The 14959-nt window shown below is 37.0% G+C and overlaps 1 protein-coding gene across 2 annotated transcripts in view; it reads left to right on the top strand.

Annotated features, from left to right (window-relative positions):
* zgc:109889 (uncharacterized protein LOC553542 homolog) overlaps positions 1 to 14959 on the top strand; it is a 55329-nt gene that overhangs the window by 16286 nt on the left and 24084 nt on the right. For both annotated transcript variants that reach the window (XM_038302130.1, XM_038302129.1), the window contains exon 2: positions 12674 to 12818. In XM_038302130.1, coding sequence (XP_038158058.1) covers positions 12686 to 12818 — 133 coding nt within the window. In that variant the 5' untranslated portion in view covers positions 12674 to 12685. The remainder of the gene's footprint in view (positions 1 to 12673; positions 12819 to 14959) is intronic.

The raw sequence follows: 14959 nt of genomic DNA, 5'->3' as shown, positions 1-14959 counted from the left end.
CTCTCCCTTGAAGATTTAATACTTTTCAGATATAATATAGCACTCATTGAATTACAATTAACGTTATTATTGATGCATATACTTTATGTATGCATGATATAACGCTATTATTTAGCACTTCACCTTTCATTTTAAATAGTCCTTTAAATTGATGACTCCTGGAGTGTATCATTCAATTAGCCCAGTATACTGTAGTGAGGCAGAGCTACTTATTTCCAGTAGTTAGAGCTCAAAGCTTATTAGCTGTGGTTATGTAGGTTAGTCCTGCAGAGCTGAGGGTTGGTGTGACAGGTTGAGGCCGAAACTGGTTTGGATCAGAGAAGATGTGTGTGTGTGTGTGTGTGTGTGTGTGTGTGTGTGTGTGTGTGTGTGTGTGTGTGTTTGTGTGTGTGTGTGTGTGTGTGTGTGTGTGTGTGTGTGTGTGTGTGTGTGTGTGTGTGTGTGTGTGTGTGTGTGTGTGTGTGTGTGTGTGTGTGTGTGGTCTTGTTTAACCTACAATGTGAGGGAAGTATTTTGTAAAATATCCTACATGCGAGGACTTACAGGTACATATTGGGACATTCAACTGGTCCCTATATGGTAAAGTTCTGTTCTTTGAGGTCGGGTTAGGTTTAGGACTAAGGTGTGAATTCAGTTTAGGTTAGGATTAGGTACATCTTGGTAATAGTTAGGTGTAGGGTAAGGGTAAGGGTCCGGGTTAGGCCATATAAAATGAATGCAAGTCAATGAAATGTCCCCATATGTCATGAAAACAAAGCTGCTTGTGTGTGTTGTGAATAACTTGTACTAAATGTAACATGGCTGAGCAGAAACAGAAGTAGCAAAGGTCAGTAATATGTATTCATTTTTTTCTGTCTGTCCCTGGGTACACTTGTAAATTTAAAATAAAACCTAAATTTGTTTTCATACCAAAGGTTCAAAACATAATCTTCAGCTTCTGTGGAGAGCGTCAGCAGAGTCTGCTAATTTACCCCCTGCTGAGATGTCTGGATGTGTTAACCAGACTAGAGGGGGTTAAAGGGTGGAAGCTTGGGGTCTTTTATAGCTTCTCAACAGGCCTTTACAAACAGGATCTGATCAGCTTTGGATCAGACGGATAAAGTCTTCACTGTAATTACAACTTCAGGCAATGAATGCTGGGAGGAGGTGGAACAGGTGCTAAAAGTCTAATAGTACTTTGAACTAGGGCTGCAACAACGAATCGATAAAATAGAAAAAAATCGACTTTTAAAAGCGTTGGCAACGAATTTCATCATCGATTAGTTGTGTCGCGTGATTAATGCGTCATCCGCCGCCGCCGTCATCACATCCACTTGACTGAAACGGGGGAAGAAGAAAAAATACGGCAGAGCGAGCCAGCGCCGCAGGTGCAGTGTTGCCAACTCAGCGACTTTTCAGACCCAAAAAAGTGGCGACTTTTTACGGTGTCACTGGCGGCTTTTGGAGACTCTTACGTGAAAGCATGTATCGTTCCTCCAGCGGCAGCTGCTGCCGTGGGGCGCCTCCCCCATCCCAACCCCGTTCTCCCTCTCCCGCAGGAGTCCCTCTCAGCGCTGCAGTCAGAGCCGCAGGATGTTACCCTCAGCGTCCAGACTGCAAATGAAGCGTGCATGCACCGGGATTGACGGCGCAAATTGATCACAATAATTAAAATAGCCTGCACTTTGTAAAGTGAAAAAAGTCGTAACATGCAACTTTTGTAAAAACAAATTAACATGGCACGGAACCACCATGTTTGTTTGGTTTTAAAGTGGGGAAACGTAACGTTAGTTTCTCAGGTAGCTCATCTGATGCTTTCCTTACCTTGTTAGTAGGTTACAGACAGTGATAAGGTTGGCTACTTATTTTACTTTTAATTTCATTTGAATTAGCTTAAGCAGCGTTTATATTTACTTTATAAATAAATTAATTTGCAAATTATGAGAGCAAGGCTTTTAAAGTTTAAATCTTCTGGCAAAGATAAAGTAAAGAAGATCCTGCAATTTATGGAAGTAAAGCAGAATAAAATCCAGCAAGATCAGTAATATGTCAATTAATTATATGCCACATTCCCATGTAAATATCTGTCTTTGGAGGATGTGTTTTTTTAGCACCCCTAGTTCTCTCATTTTTATTCCAAATACAATTTATAATTTGAATCACAGGGCTATTTTTATCTCTATGGTTCAGTATTTTCTCAAGTAGCAACTTTAACTGCTATACTTTCCTGTCTTAAAAGGCAGAACTCTTCTAGTCTAAAAAAACTCTTTTGTTGAAATGGGGGGACCTATTGTTTGAACCCCTTAGAGGCTTTTAAAAACAAAAATGTCTTTTTTTGCACTTTATGAAACAAAGTACCCTATATTTTGTGGATGTACAGCTACATTTCTCATGTAAGTTTGTGTAGTTTTAACACAAACATTTATTTTTCATATTGCACCAGTACAGTTAATGAGCAACCTGTACTTGTCTGCTTGTTTGTTCTGTCTAAACTGTTTATTTTGGAATAAAGAGGTTTATATAAAAAATATTTTTTGTCCGATTCATCGATTAATCGAAAAAATAATCGGCCGATTCATCGATTTTTAAAATAATCGTTAGTTGCAGCCCTACTTTGAACTTCACCTTAAACTGTTTCTTAGATATATTTTTGGTTTCTAGGTTTTCTATTAATGAGGTTATAGATACGAATTATGTTGAATTTTGGGTCGACACAAATTGTATCAAACTTAAATGAAAAATAAAATATAAAAAAAAAAATCATGAATACTTCATGCTACCACTCTGACGGAACCTTTATGTGAATTTGAAGATAAATAAATCTATATATTTTTTATTTAGATTTTTTTCCAACTTTATAATAACTATCTTACTTATATATTTGTTAATATTTTTATATATTTTTAGGTTTATTATTTACTACTTTTATTTTATATTTGTCAACTTTATAATATACTACTTTTAAATTTATAGATTTCTGTTTTCATATTTTTCTCTTTTATTTAGGGCCTAACCTAAAGAATGAAGATTATAACTGCATATCTTGACGGAGGAACAGTCCTAATTAGGGATGCACTGATCCAATATTTTTATCGGTATCGGTCTAGATATAAGGAAAAAAAAATGGATCAGTATTGGTGACAATTGACTCAATATAGGGGCTGATCTATTCATTTTAACTCTATGCTATGCTCTGCCGTCATGCGGCAGCGCAACAACACAACACGGCCATATATTTTATGATGGAGCGAGTGAAAGGATCTGCGGTGTGGAGGTTTTTCAAGCTCTCTCAGCCTACTAGCCCAATGGCTACGTGCAATATTTGCAGGAGAAATGTTCCGAGGGGCGTTGTTAAATCTTCAAACTATAACCACCAACTTAATGAAACAGGAACATGCTGAGATTATCAGACTCGGCAAACAAAAAGGAAGCAGCGGGAAGCAGCTAACTTGTTTGGAAGCAAAGGAAGAAGTGACATTTTTCCATGTAACAGTATACAGGCCAAAAAAATCACAGAGATGATACTTGATAATGATACTTTTTTTTTTACATGTTGACCAAGTCAGAGAACTTTTGGTTTAAGATTTTCTGCACAGTTGTTAAATAAATGAGTCATAACATTTATATTTGGGGTGTTTCCTATTTTCTTTTTTTAGAAAGGGGAAGTCAAATCATATGTATTTTTATATTTCATATATATATATATATATATATATATTTTTTTTTTTTTTTCACACAATAAAACTATTTTTTAGGTAATTATTCAGTGCTGTTTTTGGTATCGGTATCGGCCGACAGTAAACTTCAAATATCAGTAGCGTATCGGAGGTGAAGGTCCTTATTAGATAAACGATCTGGGAAAGCATCAGTTCTGTCATGCAACAGGCAGCTAATATTAAGGTGTAATAAACTCCCACATCATCAATGATAATTATCCTAACATTTTGTAATTATGTCAAAAGTTTTCTATCCATAGAAGATTCTTCCTCAGGCTATTTATAGCAACTCTATAACCATGCTGAAGCCCTGCATGAGGCAGCTAGATATGATTAAATATTAATTATAATTGCCTTTGACAAATATTATTTATTGGAGTGTTTTTTTTATGAGCTTGCAGAGATTATAAAAAATCCAAACTAAAACTTCAAATAATAAAATAGAAAAGACTTGACTATGTCCTTTTAACCATGTATGTTGGCACGTTGAAAAGCTTACTGTCATGGTCTTGGTGCTGATGGTTAGCAGTTTCATTTACTCCTGTTCACCTGTATAATTGGCCCAGCGGCTCATTAACGTTTATCATTTCCACCTGGTTCCTGCAAATATTTATGCTGTTTGCCTGCCTACCGTCGATAACAAATTATTCGAGCTGTTTGGTAAGAGTAACTCTAGCGATCAAATATTAGTTCAGTGATTCTGATTCTGACCTGTTTTCTGCCTTTGGATTTGGAGTATTTGCCCTGCCATCGTCTACGCTGTCAGTTTTTATTTTGGACTCATTTCCTGGATTCTGCTGGTTTGCCCAACTTGGACTGTGTTACTGACCTCGGCTTGGATTGTCCTCCAGTACCTCTTCAGCTCTCTGATCTTCTGGTATGTCATCGTGGATCTGCTTTGACTTCGGCTCTGGCAATCCCCTCATGGACACTGTTGCCTCCTCTGTGTCAGCTAGCACCAGCTCATCATCACCCTGAGCTCTGGAAATGGCTACGACCGCAAGCATTGAACAATCTCCCTCCCAGATTCCTCTCCTTCCTCTGGGATCTGACTGAACTCTAAACCAGATCAGTGATTTTTTGCTCCTAGTCATGATCAGCCCGACATTCTTAGTCACTGACCTGTGTTTTCTATCTCTGCAGAGAACCCGGTTATCCTCCCCGCTGACGACCAGCCGCTCGCTGTATTATTTTAATAAAACCTCTTCGAAAATCGTCCTGATCTGTCTGCCTGAATATTTGGTCCAAGGTTCTGAGGTCCTGACAGTTACAGATTTAGATTTAAAAGTGAAAGGTTAGGTCACAGTTTTGTAGACAGTGTCCGATTTGACACAATCCTGGAGTTAATAGTGTGTTTATCTGGATCAACGGTGATAAATTCACAGTGTTCAGATGCATCAGAATGCTTTGCTTCTTTAGCCATAACATCACTGTCATGCTGTCATTTTTTCCATAATCAAGGCTCCACTTACCATTGGAGGAAATAACTTCAACACTTCATGTATTCCCTTAGATTGCTACATAATTTTGGGTGCTAATCTTCATAAAGTAGATCAGATATGTTCAGTTCCAAGCATTCAGCATGCTGAGAGCAGTCATTTTTCATTTCCAAAGAAAAAATATTTTTTATACTTTTCAGTGGGAACCCAGGGATGTTATTACTGAATAATTTCTACAATATCTGAGTAGCAGTTATGTATATTGTGTATATTCTGTTTCCGTGGTTAATAACTTAGGTATATATGACACATGGAACCTGCTACTCTCCTTGCACTGAAATGTTTTCTATCGTTCACAAAGGCTTTCTCGTCTTGGGTTGTGTGGTGGTTGAATAATTGATGGACATTGTATAGGAAGGTGATGCCAAAGGTAAAAATCTGTGCTACTGAAATAAGGGCAGATATCACAGCAGTGTGTGGAGCTAGAAGCTTTTCTAAGCTAACGTTGTCAATACATATTTAGCACTGAATATCTTCTCATATGATGATACTGTAATTTCCGAGATTGTTCATTTAGTACGTTCAGATTTGCTTTAGTTCATGGATACGGAAAGTGGACTGAATGTTAAGAGTTTGATTTCCCCGGCTTCTAATGGGGAAATCAACTCTGCTGCCAAATTTCACTGGTAGATCTTTAAAGACTTTTATCTTGTCACGGCATTTTGATCCTCAGGGGAATCTCTCTCCGTGCTGCTCTCCGGTAATGTTTTACGCAATAGTTTCACAGTGTTATAAATCATGTAAAGAGCTACATACAGAAGTTTCTACACGTAGTTTTCCTGTCTCTCTCTTTCTTAGTTCTGTTTTGCCCCTCTGGTTCTCTCTGTGTCCTCCTCCTGTCATCTTTCTTTCATACTATTTACAGAGGCGCACAGCCAGTTCCACTTTTGAGCTGAAGAGCAGATTCCTCGGTGTGTTGGCATGACAACACTCCCATGGCTCAACAGCGAACACACACTGCTCTTTTTATTCTACAGTTAGTTTCTTTTGCTTTCATAAGATTTGTGATGTTTAAAACTAAACATTTTAATTTTTAGGATTCTATTGTCCAATATAATACACTTCCAAAACATGTTTCTGTCATTGATTTCATTTAGTTGTTCTAAGAGTCAGCTGGACAAGATTTGGAACCCTGCAATTGCTTATTTCAGTCGGCCTACTTGTTCATATTCGAATTTACACTTCACATGGGTTTAAAAATGCTCAGTTTTACTGAAAATGTCTGTTTTAAACAATAAGAACTTATATTTATTTGTATTTAAAACATTTAAGTTACTCAAATGACAGACTTGAAGATTTCGATTTAAAAAGTTTCTGGTAGTGTGCAAATATGAAAAAAAAACTATGTTTTTGGAAAAGATTCCTGGATTTTGGATTTATGGTCAGGGGGATATTAAATAGTTTAGGGCCCTTCTCTTCTTTTGTTTTAAATCTGAAACCATACTGGACATGAGAAAGGTTTTAAAGCAAGCTAAGTTTATGTAAAGCTCATCATTTAAAGAGGCATTATGGAGTTTTCGCATTATACTGCCACCTGTGGCCAAAACATAGAACTGCAGCTTTTTACTTTCCCCTTTCAAGGAGTTGCATTGGTGTCTGAATTTGAGCTTGATTCTGAGTATCCCAAAAATCTATCTTGAATAACGCTTTGCTTGTTTGCTCGTTTGGTTCCATAACATGGACTGCTTGATGTCCCCTCAGCCAAACAACAGTTTAAGGCCCTTCTCTTGTTTATCTGCTATTTTATAACAGATGATGCACAAAATTGTATAAAATTACATAAGTTATTTTAGAAAAACTATACATTTGACTCTGTAGCCTTCACAGTTTGATTATTTTTTCTTGGAAATTATACTTTTTTTTCTCTTGGATGACTGGAGGGGCTGAGTAGTGAAAAACGTCTTTGCAAAAGCATTTAAAAAGATGTGATCTGTTTGTGACAGATTGAAAAAAAAGATGTAGTTAATGTTCCAGACTATTTACACTTTAGAATGTTTTTCTCAATATTTTTTTTTGTTTGTTTTAAATCTGAAACCATACTGGACATGAGAAAAGTTTTAAAGCAAGCTAAGTTTATATAAAGCTAATCATTTAAAGAGGCATTACGGAGTTTTCGCATTATACTGCCACCGCTGGCCAAAACATAGAACTGCAGATTTCTTCTGCTCATTTTCATAGCTCGCACTCGCACTTGTCGCTACCCGATCCGTACCGGTAGCACGATCCGTACCATCAGCTCATTTGCGCCTGCGCGAACAGAATAACTTCCGGGTCGCCAAAAAATAATGTAATTACGGTACTGAAAAAACTTTATTTATATCCTTAAATAATTAAAGAATACTAAACTACATCGTAAAGACAATATTGAAGACTTTTCTGGAAGAAATGGATGCTTTTTAAATTCAATCCATTGTATTGCTTGACGTCATCATCAGACATGCTAAGAGCAGTCTGGGAATATATTATGAAAAACTGCAGGTCACGAAAGGTAGCAAATGAATCAATTGTGGGATCAGTACTGCTGGAGTGCATAGTTAAGTACAGAGTAAATCAAATATTTGAACAAATTTAAATATATACGCTGTGTGACGTATATTTGCGCATGCTCAGAGCAGTCAAAGTAACTATCACAAGGCGATTGAACTTTTTTATGTATTTCTGTTTTTTTATTTTTAGAAAATGCAATATTGACGAAAATACAAAGATATACAAAAAGAAACCCATGCCTCTAAAAAATACAAAAGAATAAAAAAGTAAGAAAAAGGAAATATTGCCACCTGAAGTTATTCTGTTAGTGCAAAGGAGCTGATGGTATGGATCGTGCTTCCCGTACGGATCGGGTAATGAAAGCACCCAACAATTTTAGTTTTTGTTTTTTTTTCCTTTCATGGAGTTGCCATTGGTGTCTGAGTTGAGCTTGATTCTGAGTATCCCCAAAATCCATCGAGTAACATTTGCTTGTTTGCTCGTTTGGTCCCATTTAACATGGATGGCTTGTCGTCCCCTCCGCCAAACAGCATGGGAGCTTCAAGCTGAAGTAAATTCAGGAAAAAAGGGTAGAGGCTCATAGACGCATCAACACATAACTACTGAGATATCAGTCTGCTCATAAACTTAAATCTTTTAGTCCTGAAGGGTCAAATAAAAAAGCCATTCTAATAATATTCTTCAGTAAAACTTTACAAAATGTTTCCTTAGCATTGACATTAGCCTTAACAACCCACAGAGACTGGGATGTTGTGATACCGCGAGTCTTTTGTAATTATGGTTTTAATTTAAATACAGACGGAATATATATTTGTATTGCATTAAACTATATATTAAGATAATTTTTTCTGGTATGAAATAATACTTCAAGTTTTTAATAACAGATCATAACCAAAACTATTGCATTTTCGCAAATATCTGACCTGTCGACTGCTTTTAAACATATTGTTATCATTGGAAAAAATTAAAATTAAGGATTTAGTTTTGAATGACAGAAATGTGAAAAAGATGTTCAGCCTTATACTTATATTCATTTACAAAAAGTCTGTGAAGAACAGAGTACTCTAAGCTTTTGGTCAGAATGCAGCCACCAAGTTTCGGTTGTTCTTTAAGTTTCTTTTTTAGCATTGCTATAAAAAAAAAACGTATTTCAAAAAGGTATCCTCAAATGCCGAGCCTGTTATGGGACTTGTTTTGTGTTCACCCTGTAATTCTTCCTCTTGCTGAAGCATAGCCAGCCAGGCTTGTGTCTGTTTGCCTTGAAGCTGACCTTAAAGTGTTCATGCAAGCCAACTAAGTGCCCGAGGGTGAAAATACAGTCGTCCCCTGTGCCAGGAGCTTGCATTGAGCCACGCTCATAGGCTTCAAAGAGACCACAGATTCTCAGACTGACACGAAAATAGGGAAAACCCTGTTCTACTTTTGACACTGGAGAGTTGAGTACAAGGTATTCACCCCTCCTGATTTATTGATGCAACCAGGCCAGGATGCAGAGAATATTTGGAGCGAAAACAAGTGCAGTCTACAAAGGGAGTGACCGAGGATACATCCAGCAGGCGAGACAAATAAAAGTTAAAGAGGTGGGGAAGGAGGATGATGAGAGTGTTTATGTATTATTAACCAGCAAGGTTCTTAGATTATTTACAACAGCTGGAGGAGGGGGATCCGTATTGGCTGCTGCACAGACTCTCAGGCTCAGAGGGAAGCTCAACCACATTCTTAAGAAATGGCAGCATCATCTGTGGTGGTTAATATAATGAAATGTCAGAAACCATTAGAGCAAGGAAGAGTGGGAGAGTGGGTTTGGAACAAAGGTCAGATTACTGTACAACTGTAACACAACGCTTTAACTTTACTGTCTGTGTTCTTTGCCAAACTTTGACATTTTACTATTTAAAAAGTTCCCCTTAAAATAGAAATCTAATCTATTAACATTATCACCCTGAATACCTCTTTGTCAAAAAAAATAAAAATCACATTGACTGATGATACACAACCATCCTTTACTGGATAAGTGTCTAAATCGGTTCTTCTGTTTCCAGTACCCTGAGAAGACTATTCCAGAAATGTTTTTCCTCTAGAGCATTTTCCTATAGATTTAGTAAATATGTCTCTCCCTGGACTGTGTTACTTTTTCTGGTTGTAGTAAAATATAAAACTGTAAAACAAAAATATCCCTTTTGTTTTCAGATTTTGAAACACCTAAAGAGAAAAACCCAACTACCTATAAATTGATACAATCTAGTCCAGACAGTATTGAGCAGGGATCACCAAGGTAGTGCCCACGGGCATCTAGGGACCCTCAAGGATCACATGGTGTGCCCTCAGAGTTTTCTGAAAATAGTACAACTCACCAGTCGCCCGACTTTGAAATTTTATTTTATTCTGTTTCACTTCTTTTTTTAACTATAGAGCATTTTATTATATTAGTCATGTACAGAATTTATTCCTTTATGGATATTTGAAAATTACATGAAAAAGTGTCTAAAAGAAATAATAATAATAATAATAATAATAATAATAATAATAATAATGGTGAAAAAAAGAAAAAAGGCATTAGTTTGAAACAGTCAATGCTGGCAGTGCACAATAATGATGTTGTAAAATGCAGTAAATGTGTGTACCTTTAAATTAGAATTGGCAGTGCAAAACAATCATACAAAATGGCCATGCAGTTCAAATCTGTGAATAAGTGATGCAGAGTCCAGTTTAGAGTTAAACAGTTCTAACAATCTGATGGAAATTAGGAAAAATCTGCTGCAGAATCTGCTGGACCTGCAGCAGATCCAGCGAAGCCTCTTCCCAGAGGGGAGCAGGGAGAACAGTCCATGGTGGGGGTATGAGGGGTCACTGATGATATTACGGGCTGGGGACACACAGCGCTGGGATGAAATGTCTTTAATGGAGGGAAGAGGAGCCCCAATGATCCTCTCTGCTGTCCTCACGACTCTCCTCATGGTGTTCATAGTCCAGGAGATATTTTCTGTGATGTGCATCCCCAGGAATTTGGGGCTACTGACCACCTCTACAGCTTAGCTGTTGATGGGCAGTGGAGCGTGGCTGGGCCGGTAAGTTTAAAGAAAGGTTATTAACCAATCAAAATATCAGGTTAACAGGATAGAATTGATCCTCTACCGAGTAAGGCCAGTGCTGATTAACAAATTCACCCATTCATTTACATTTACATCCCCGTAGTAAAGTGCGTGTGAATCGGTGAATAATGAGAACTCTTCGAGTCCTCGGACTGTAGCTGAAGGGCAACAACACGTTGACCATTTTTATCTCAATAATAGTAACCAAATGCAGTCATGGCTGGATTTTAATGGTGAAACATTAAGGAAAGAGTTAGATAAAGTATATGGCTCTTGTAGCTTTCTACTTAAAACTAAATTTGGACTGTTTAAACTAAGCGTCTTTGAAGGGCTCTCTGTCAATGCATCTATGGAAATTTTCATGTTATATAGTATATATTAGGCATATGCACAGGCTGAGAAAAAGGTGGTGCTACCTCCTGTGTGAACAAAACTGTGTAGTCACTATTTGTTATTAGAAAAACAAAAAAGCAAAAGGTTTTTGTCAACCTAGTGGCATCCTAGAATACCATCTCCCACTCTAAAAGAAGGAAACTAAACAACCCTGTTTAAACTATTGGAAAACCAATACTACAGCAAGCACTCTACACTCTTAAACAGGCTTTTCTTATCAATCCTGTAAACTCTGTGGTCATTTATTTTGCTTCTGCATCCTTTTCTCTCACATGTTTTCCTTTCACTTAACTTTCCACTAAATATATAGATCCATAATTTGGTTACATTTTACAAAAACGATCAAAACCATAATTTATAAATGGTAAAGAGACCATTTGTGCATGATTAACAGACAGTTTATTAATGTTTGACAATCATTTATAAACTTCATCTTTACCATTTATAAACAGTTTATAGATCATTTATTAAGGTCTTAAGTCCATTGATGTTAGGATAGGGCTAAACTAACATGGCAGGGCAATATGACCTATTTATGCTTAATGAATGGCTTAAATGTAGTTTATAAATGATTATTACTATATTATTACTATATTAAAAAAGTATCTGTTTAGGATTAGTAAATGGTCATTTATATATGATGGTTATTTTAAGGTGTTACCCATCATTTTTCCAACAACCAGCTTCTTTATCAATGACTTTTTGTAGTTTGACCCTCCTCACTATAACAGTCACTAATTTTTGTCTAAACTGACCCATGATTATTAAGACTACAGCATTAGATACGGGATTTATGTAATATTACTCAGATTTTCTGATAATGAATTTCAGTTTCCATCAGCTGTAAGCCACATTCACCTAAATAAACAACATATGACTTTAAATAAATGGAATATTTATATGTTCCTCTATTTGAACTGATTTAGTCAAATAAAATGTTAGGAATGAATTTCTTTCAGATGAAGCTGTAGATTCTACAGAAAGGAAGTTCATACATGTACCGGGCTTTTTAGGGCTTATAGACGCTTGTATGTCCTGGAAGTGGGATGGCTTTGTTATAGCGGCACCTCTTGTCTACACACACTCTGTCTATTCTCTCTTTTTTTATTGTCAGATCCTTCCGGTCTCTGTGCCCAGTTTCAAGCTCATTAGCACCATTTAGAATATTCTTTACGGCTCATTTAGTTTCTGGCTCTCACTCTGGCATCAAACAGCATGATGAGTGACTGCGCCCCACGGTGGACATGACACCTCCGTTTCCACCAAATAAACCCAGAGTCATTTCCCCTCATTCGTCATGTTTGCTGAAAATGCTGTTGGTACATTGGCATCTTTTAACACTAATAACTGGATAAGATTCAAGGAGGTATATTCAGAAACAGTTCATTTGAAGGTCTTAATGCTGAAAGTTATAAAAAAAAGAACATTAAACAGTGAAGAAAGTGCAGATTTTGCAGACAACAAAGCCTCATTTCTTGATGCCTTCTTTTTTTGTTTGTATCTACAGGCGTAGAGCAGAATGCCGCTGGTGAAGAGGAACATCGAACCTCGGCACTTGTGCCGTGGGGCCCTGCCAGATGGGGTGACCAGTGAACTGGAGTGCGTCACCAACAGCACACTGGCGGCCATCATCAAACAGCTGGGCAGCCTGAGTGAGTATAAAGAACTCACCTAAATACTTACACTTTATAGAGAGCAATTCTTTCACATTTTGTTCTCGTTAATCTTTCCAAACATGTCTTTTGCAAGCCCGCTTTGCATGGAATCAGATTGATAATACTTTTTTTTTTTTTTATCTATACTCTTTACTTGTCAAACAAATAAAAGGAAAAGCTTTCAAACTATTTTCCCAGAAGTTCTAATCCTGGATTTTTTGGAAAGAGTCACTGGTGTAATGCAAGTCAGTAGGTTTTAAATGTGGAGTTAAATCAGTTTAATTACATGCAGGATACAATATTAGAAAGTATAAGAAATGAGATCAGCTCAGTTCTACTATGGAGAATAATCATTTCCTGGTCTCCAGTCTGCACTTCATAACTTCATTGTAATCTAATATTAAAGTCTCTGTATCAAATGTTACTGATCCACTTATATACTTGGTGCAGTTCACATCCATCATCTGCTGCAATTGAAAAACCTTTCATTTGGCTCAGTTACGCAACACTGTGTGACGGTATTGAGATTTGCTGGTCTTCTCTCAAAAACATCATTTAGAAATGTACATTAGAAATGTAAAAACTTCAAGGCAAGAACAAAACTTAATGCTGAGTTGATATGAGCATTTTATCATAGCTTTCTAAATCTGTTTAACGGTTATAGGATTTAATGTTTGCCGGCTCAGTCTGGATGAGTAAAGGCTTTACTCTGTCTGTCTTACTGGAAGCTGAGCAGTTGAGATGCAGAAAAAAGGGAGTAATAGAAGACTGCAGTCTGGTAAAGCTTCCAAAAAAAGGAAATTAAAAACAATCCACTGGACTTTGTTTCCAAGTTTGAAGACGTTTTGTTTCCCATCCAGGAAGCTTTTTCAATTCAAAATGTCAGCAATAGTGTTAAGTTCAAGGTTTTATACAGTAGTCCATCAAAACCTTGATGTTTTTCTGAAAACATGCAAATTAAACGGACGAACGGGTCCACCCCTTTGGAATCAGGGTCGTTTGGCTTCTTTTGTTAGCCTGCAATGCCCCACACCCATCTAAGTCTCTATAAGGGGTGTTGTTAAAGGGAATTGTTGGCCTGGCTGAATAGGTAAGGTCCTCCACTCTCCTGTACAGGGGCTGGGGCTGTGATGATAGTGGGAAGGGATTAACTCAATTGCTGCATTGTAGGTTTTTGGAATCAAAGTCTAGTTGATTGTTTTTAATTTATTTTTTCTTTTGGAATGATTATGACCTGGATGACTGAGAATCTTTACCAGCACCTTGTAAAGCTTGCATTTGTATCCCAAGCTCCCTGTTATGGTTTTACAAACAAGGAGCGTGTCTGTCTTGAAGAGACAGACGACAGATGGGGAGGAGGAAAATGTGCATCTAACAACCCTGTTTTTTTTCTTGGTTGCTTTAAATAATCTGGTACATCAGGATTAAGCATTTTTAGGTACGATCATGCATTTTCTGGTAGTTCAACAACCAATAATTGCGTTTTTTTCCTAGCCCAGTCAATGTGCTAAACAGGAGTCGTAATACATGAATAAGTTAAGTGCTGAATAGGTTTTGACGTAGCAAACATTGACCTTATAAATTTGATCAGGTGTTTCTATTGTCAGTATTTTCCTGTCTTGTTTTTTTATGGTGGTTTTTGCATCAAAAGAATTGCATTACTTTCTCTAGTTAGCATGTAACATCACAAATTCTAGTTGACATGACAGCCTACAGTTACAACTTGGTCTACAAGAGAACACTCCTGAAAAAAATCCCTCCGTCTATCTGAGATGTGTTGATCCTGCTGGTTTGAAGGCTCTGCTTATTACAGCCATGTGTAACTTCAACTCCAAAAGAAATTACACTTAGCATAGCATTGTTAATTTACTATAAACCAGCATATAGAGACACTCCTAAATAATATTTTATTCTTTTTTTTTCACATTTCGAAACACTTTAAAGTTCGCTGAAGATGTTCAGAGCATATGAGTGGAAGCCTAACATGTGCATCAGTTTCCAAATTTCAGCAAAGAACGATAACACATGGTTTTCCCCAAGGCTCTGTAATTGGGCCACTTTTGTTTAATAACTATATTCTGCCATAATCTTGGATTAAAAAGTGGAATAACAGCTATCACCCAATATGATGATGAAAC

This window comes from Cyprinodon tularosa, unplaced genomic scaffold (genome assembly GCF_016077235.1).
Source record: "Cyprinodon tularosa strain WSP-4 unplaced genomic scaffold, ASM1607723v1 ctg482, whole genome shotgun sequence".
NCBI classification, from domain to species: Eukaryota; Metazoa; Chordata; class Actinopteri; order Cyprinodontiformes; family Cyprinodontidae; genus Cyprinodon; species Cyprinodon tularosa.
Note: the sequence above shows the minus strand (reverse complement) of the source record. Positions and strands in the feature narration are given on the sequence as shown.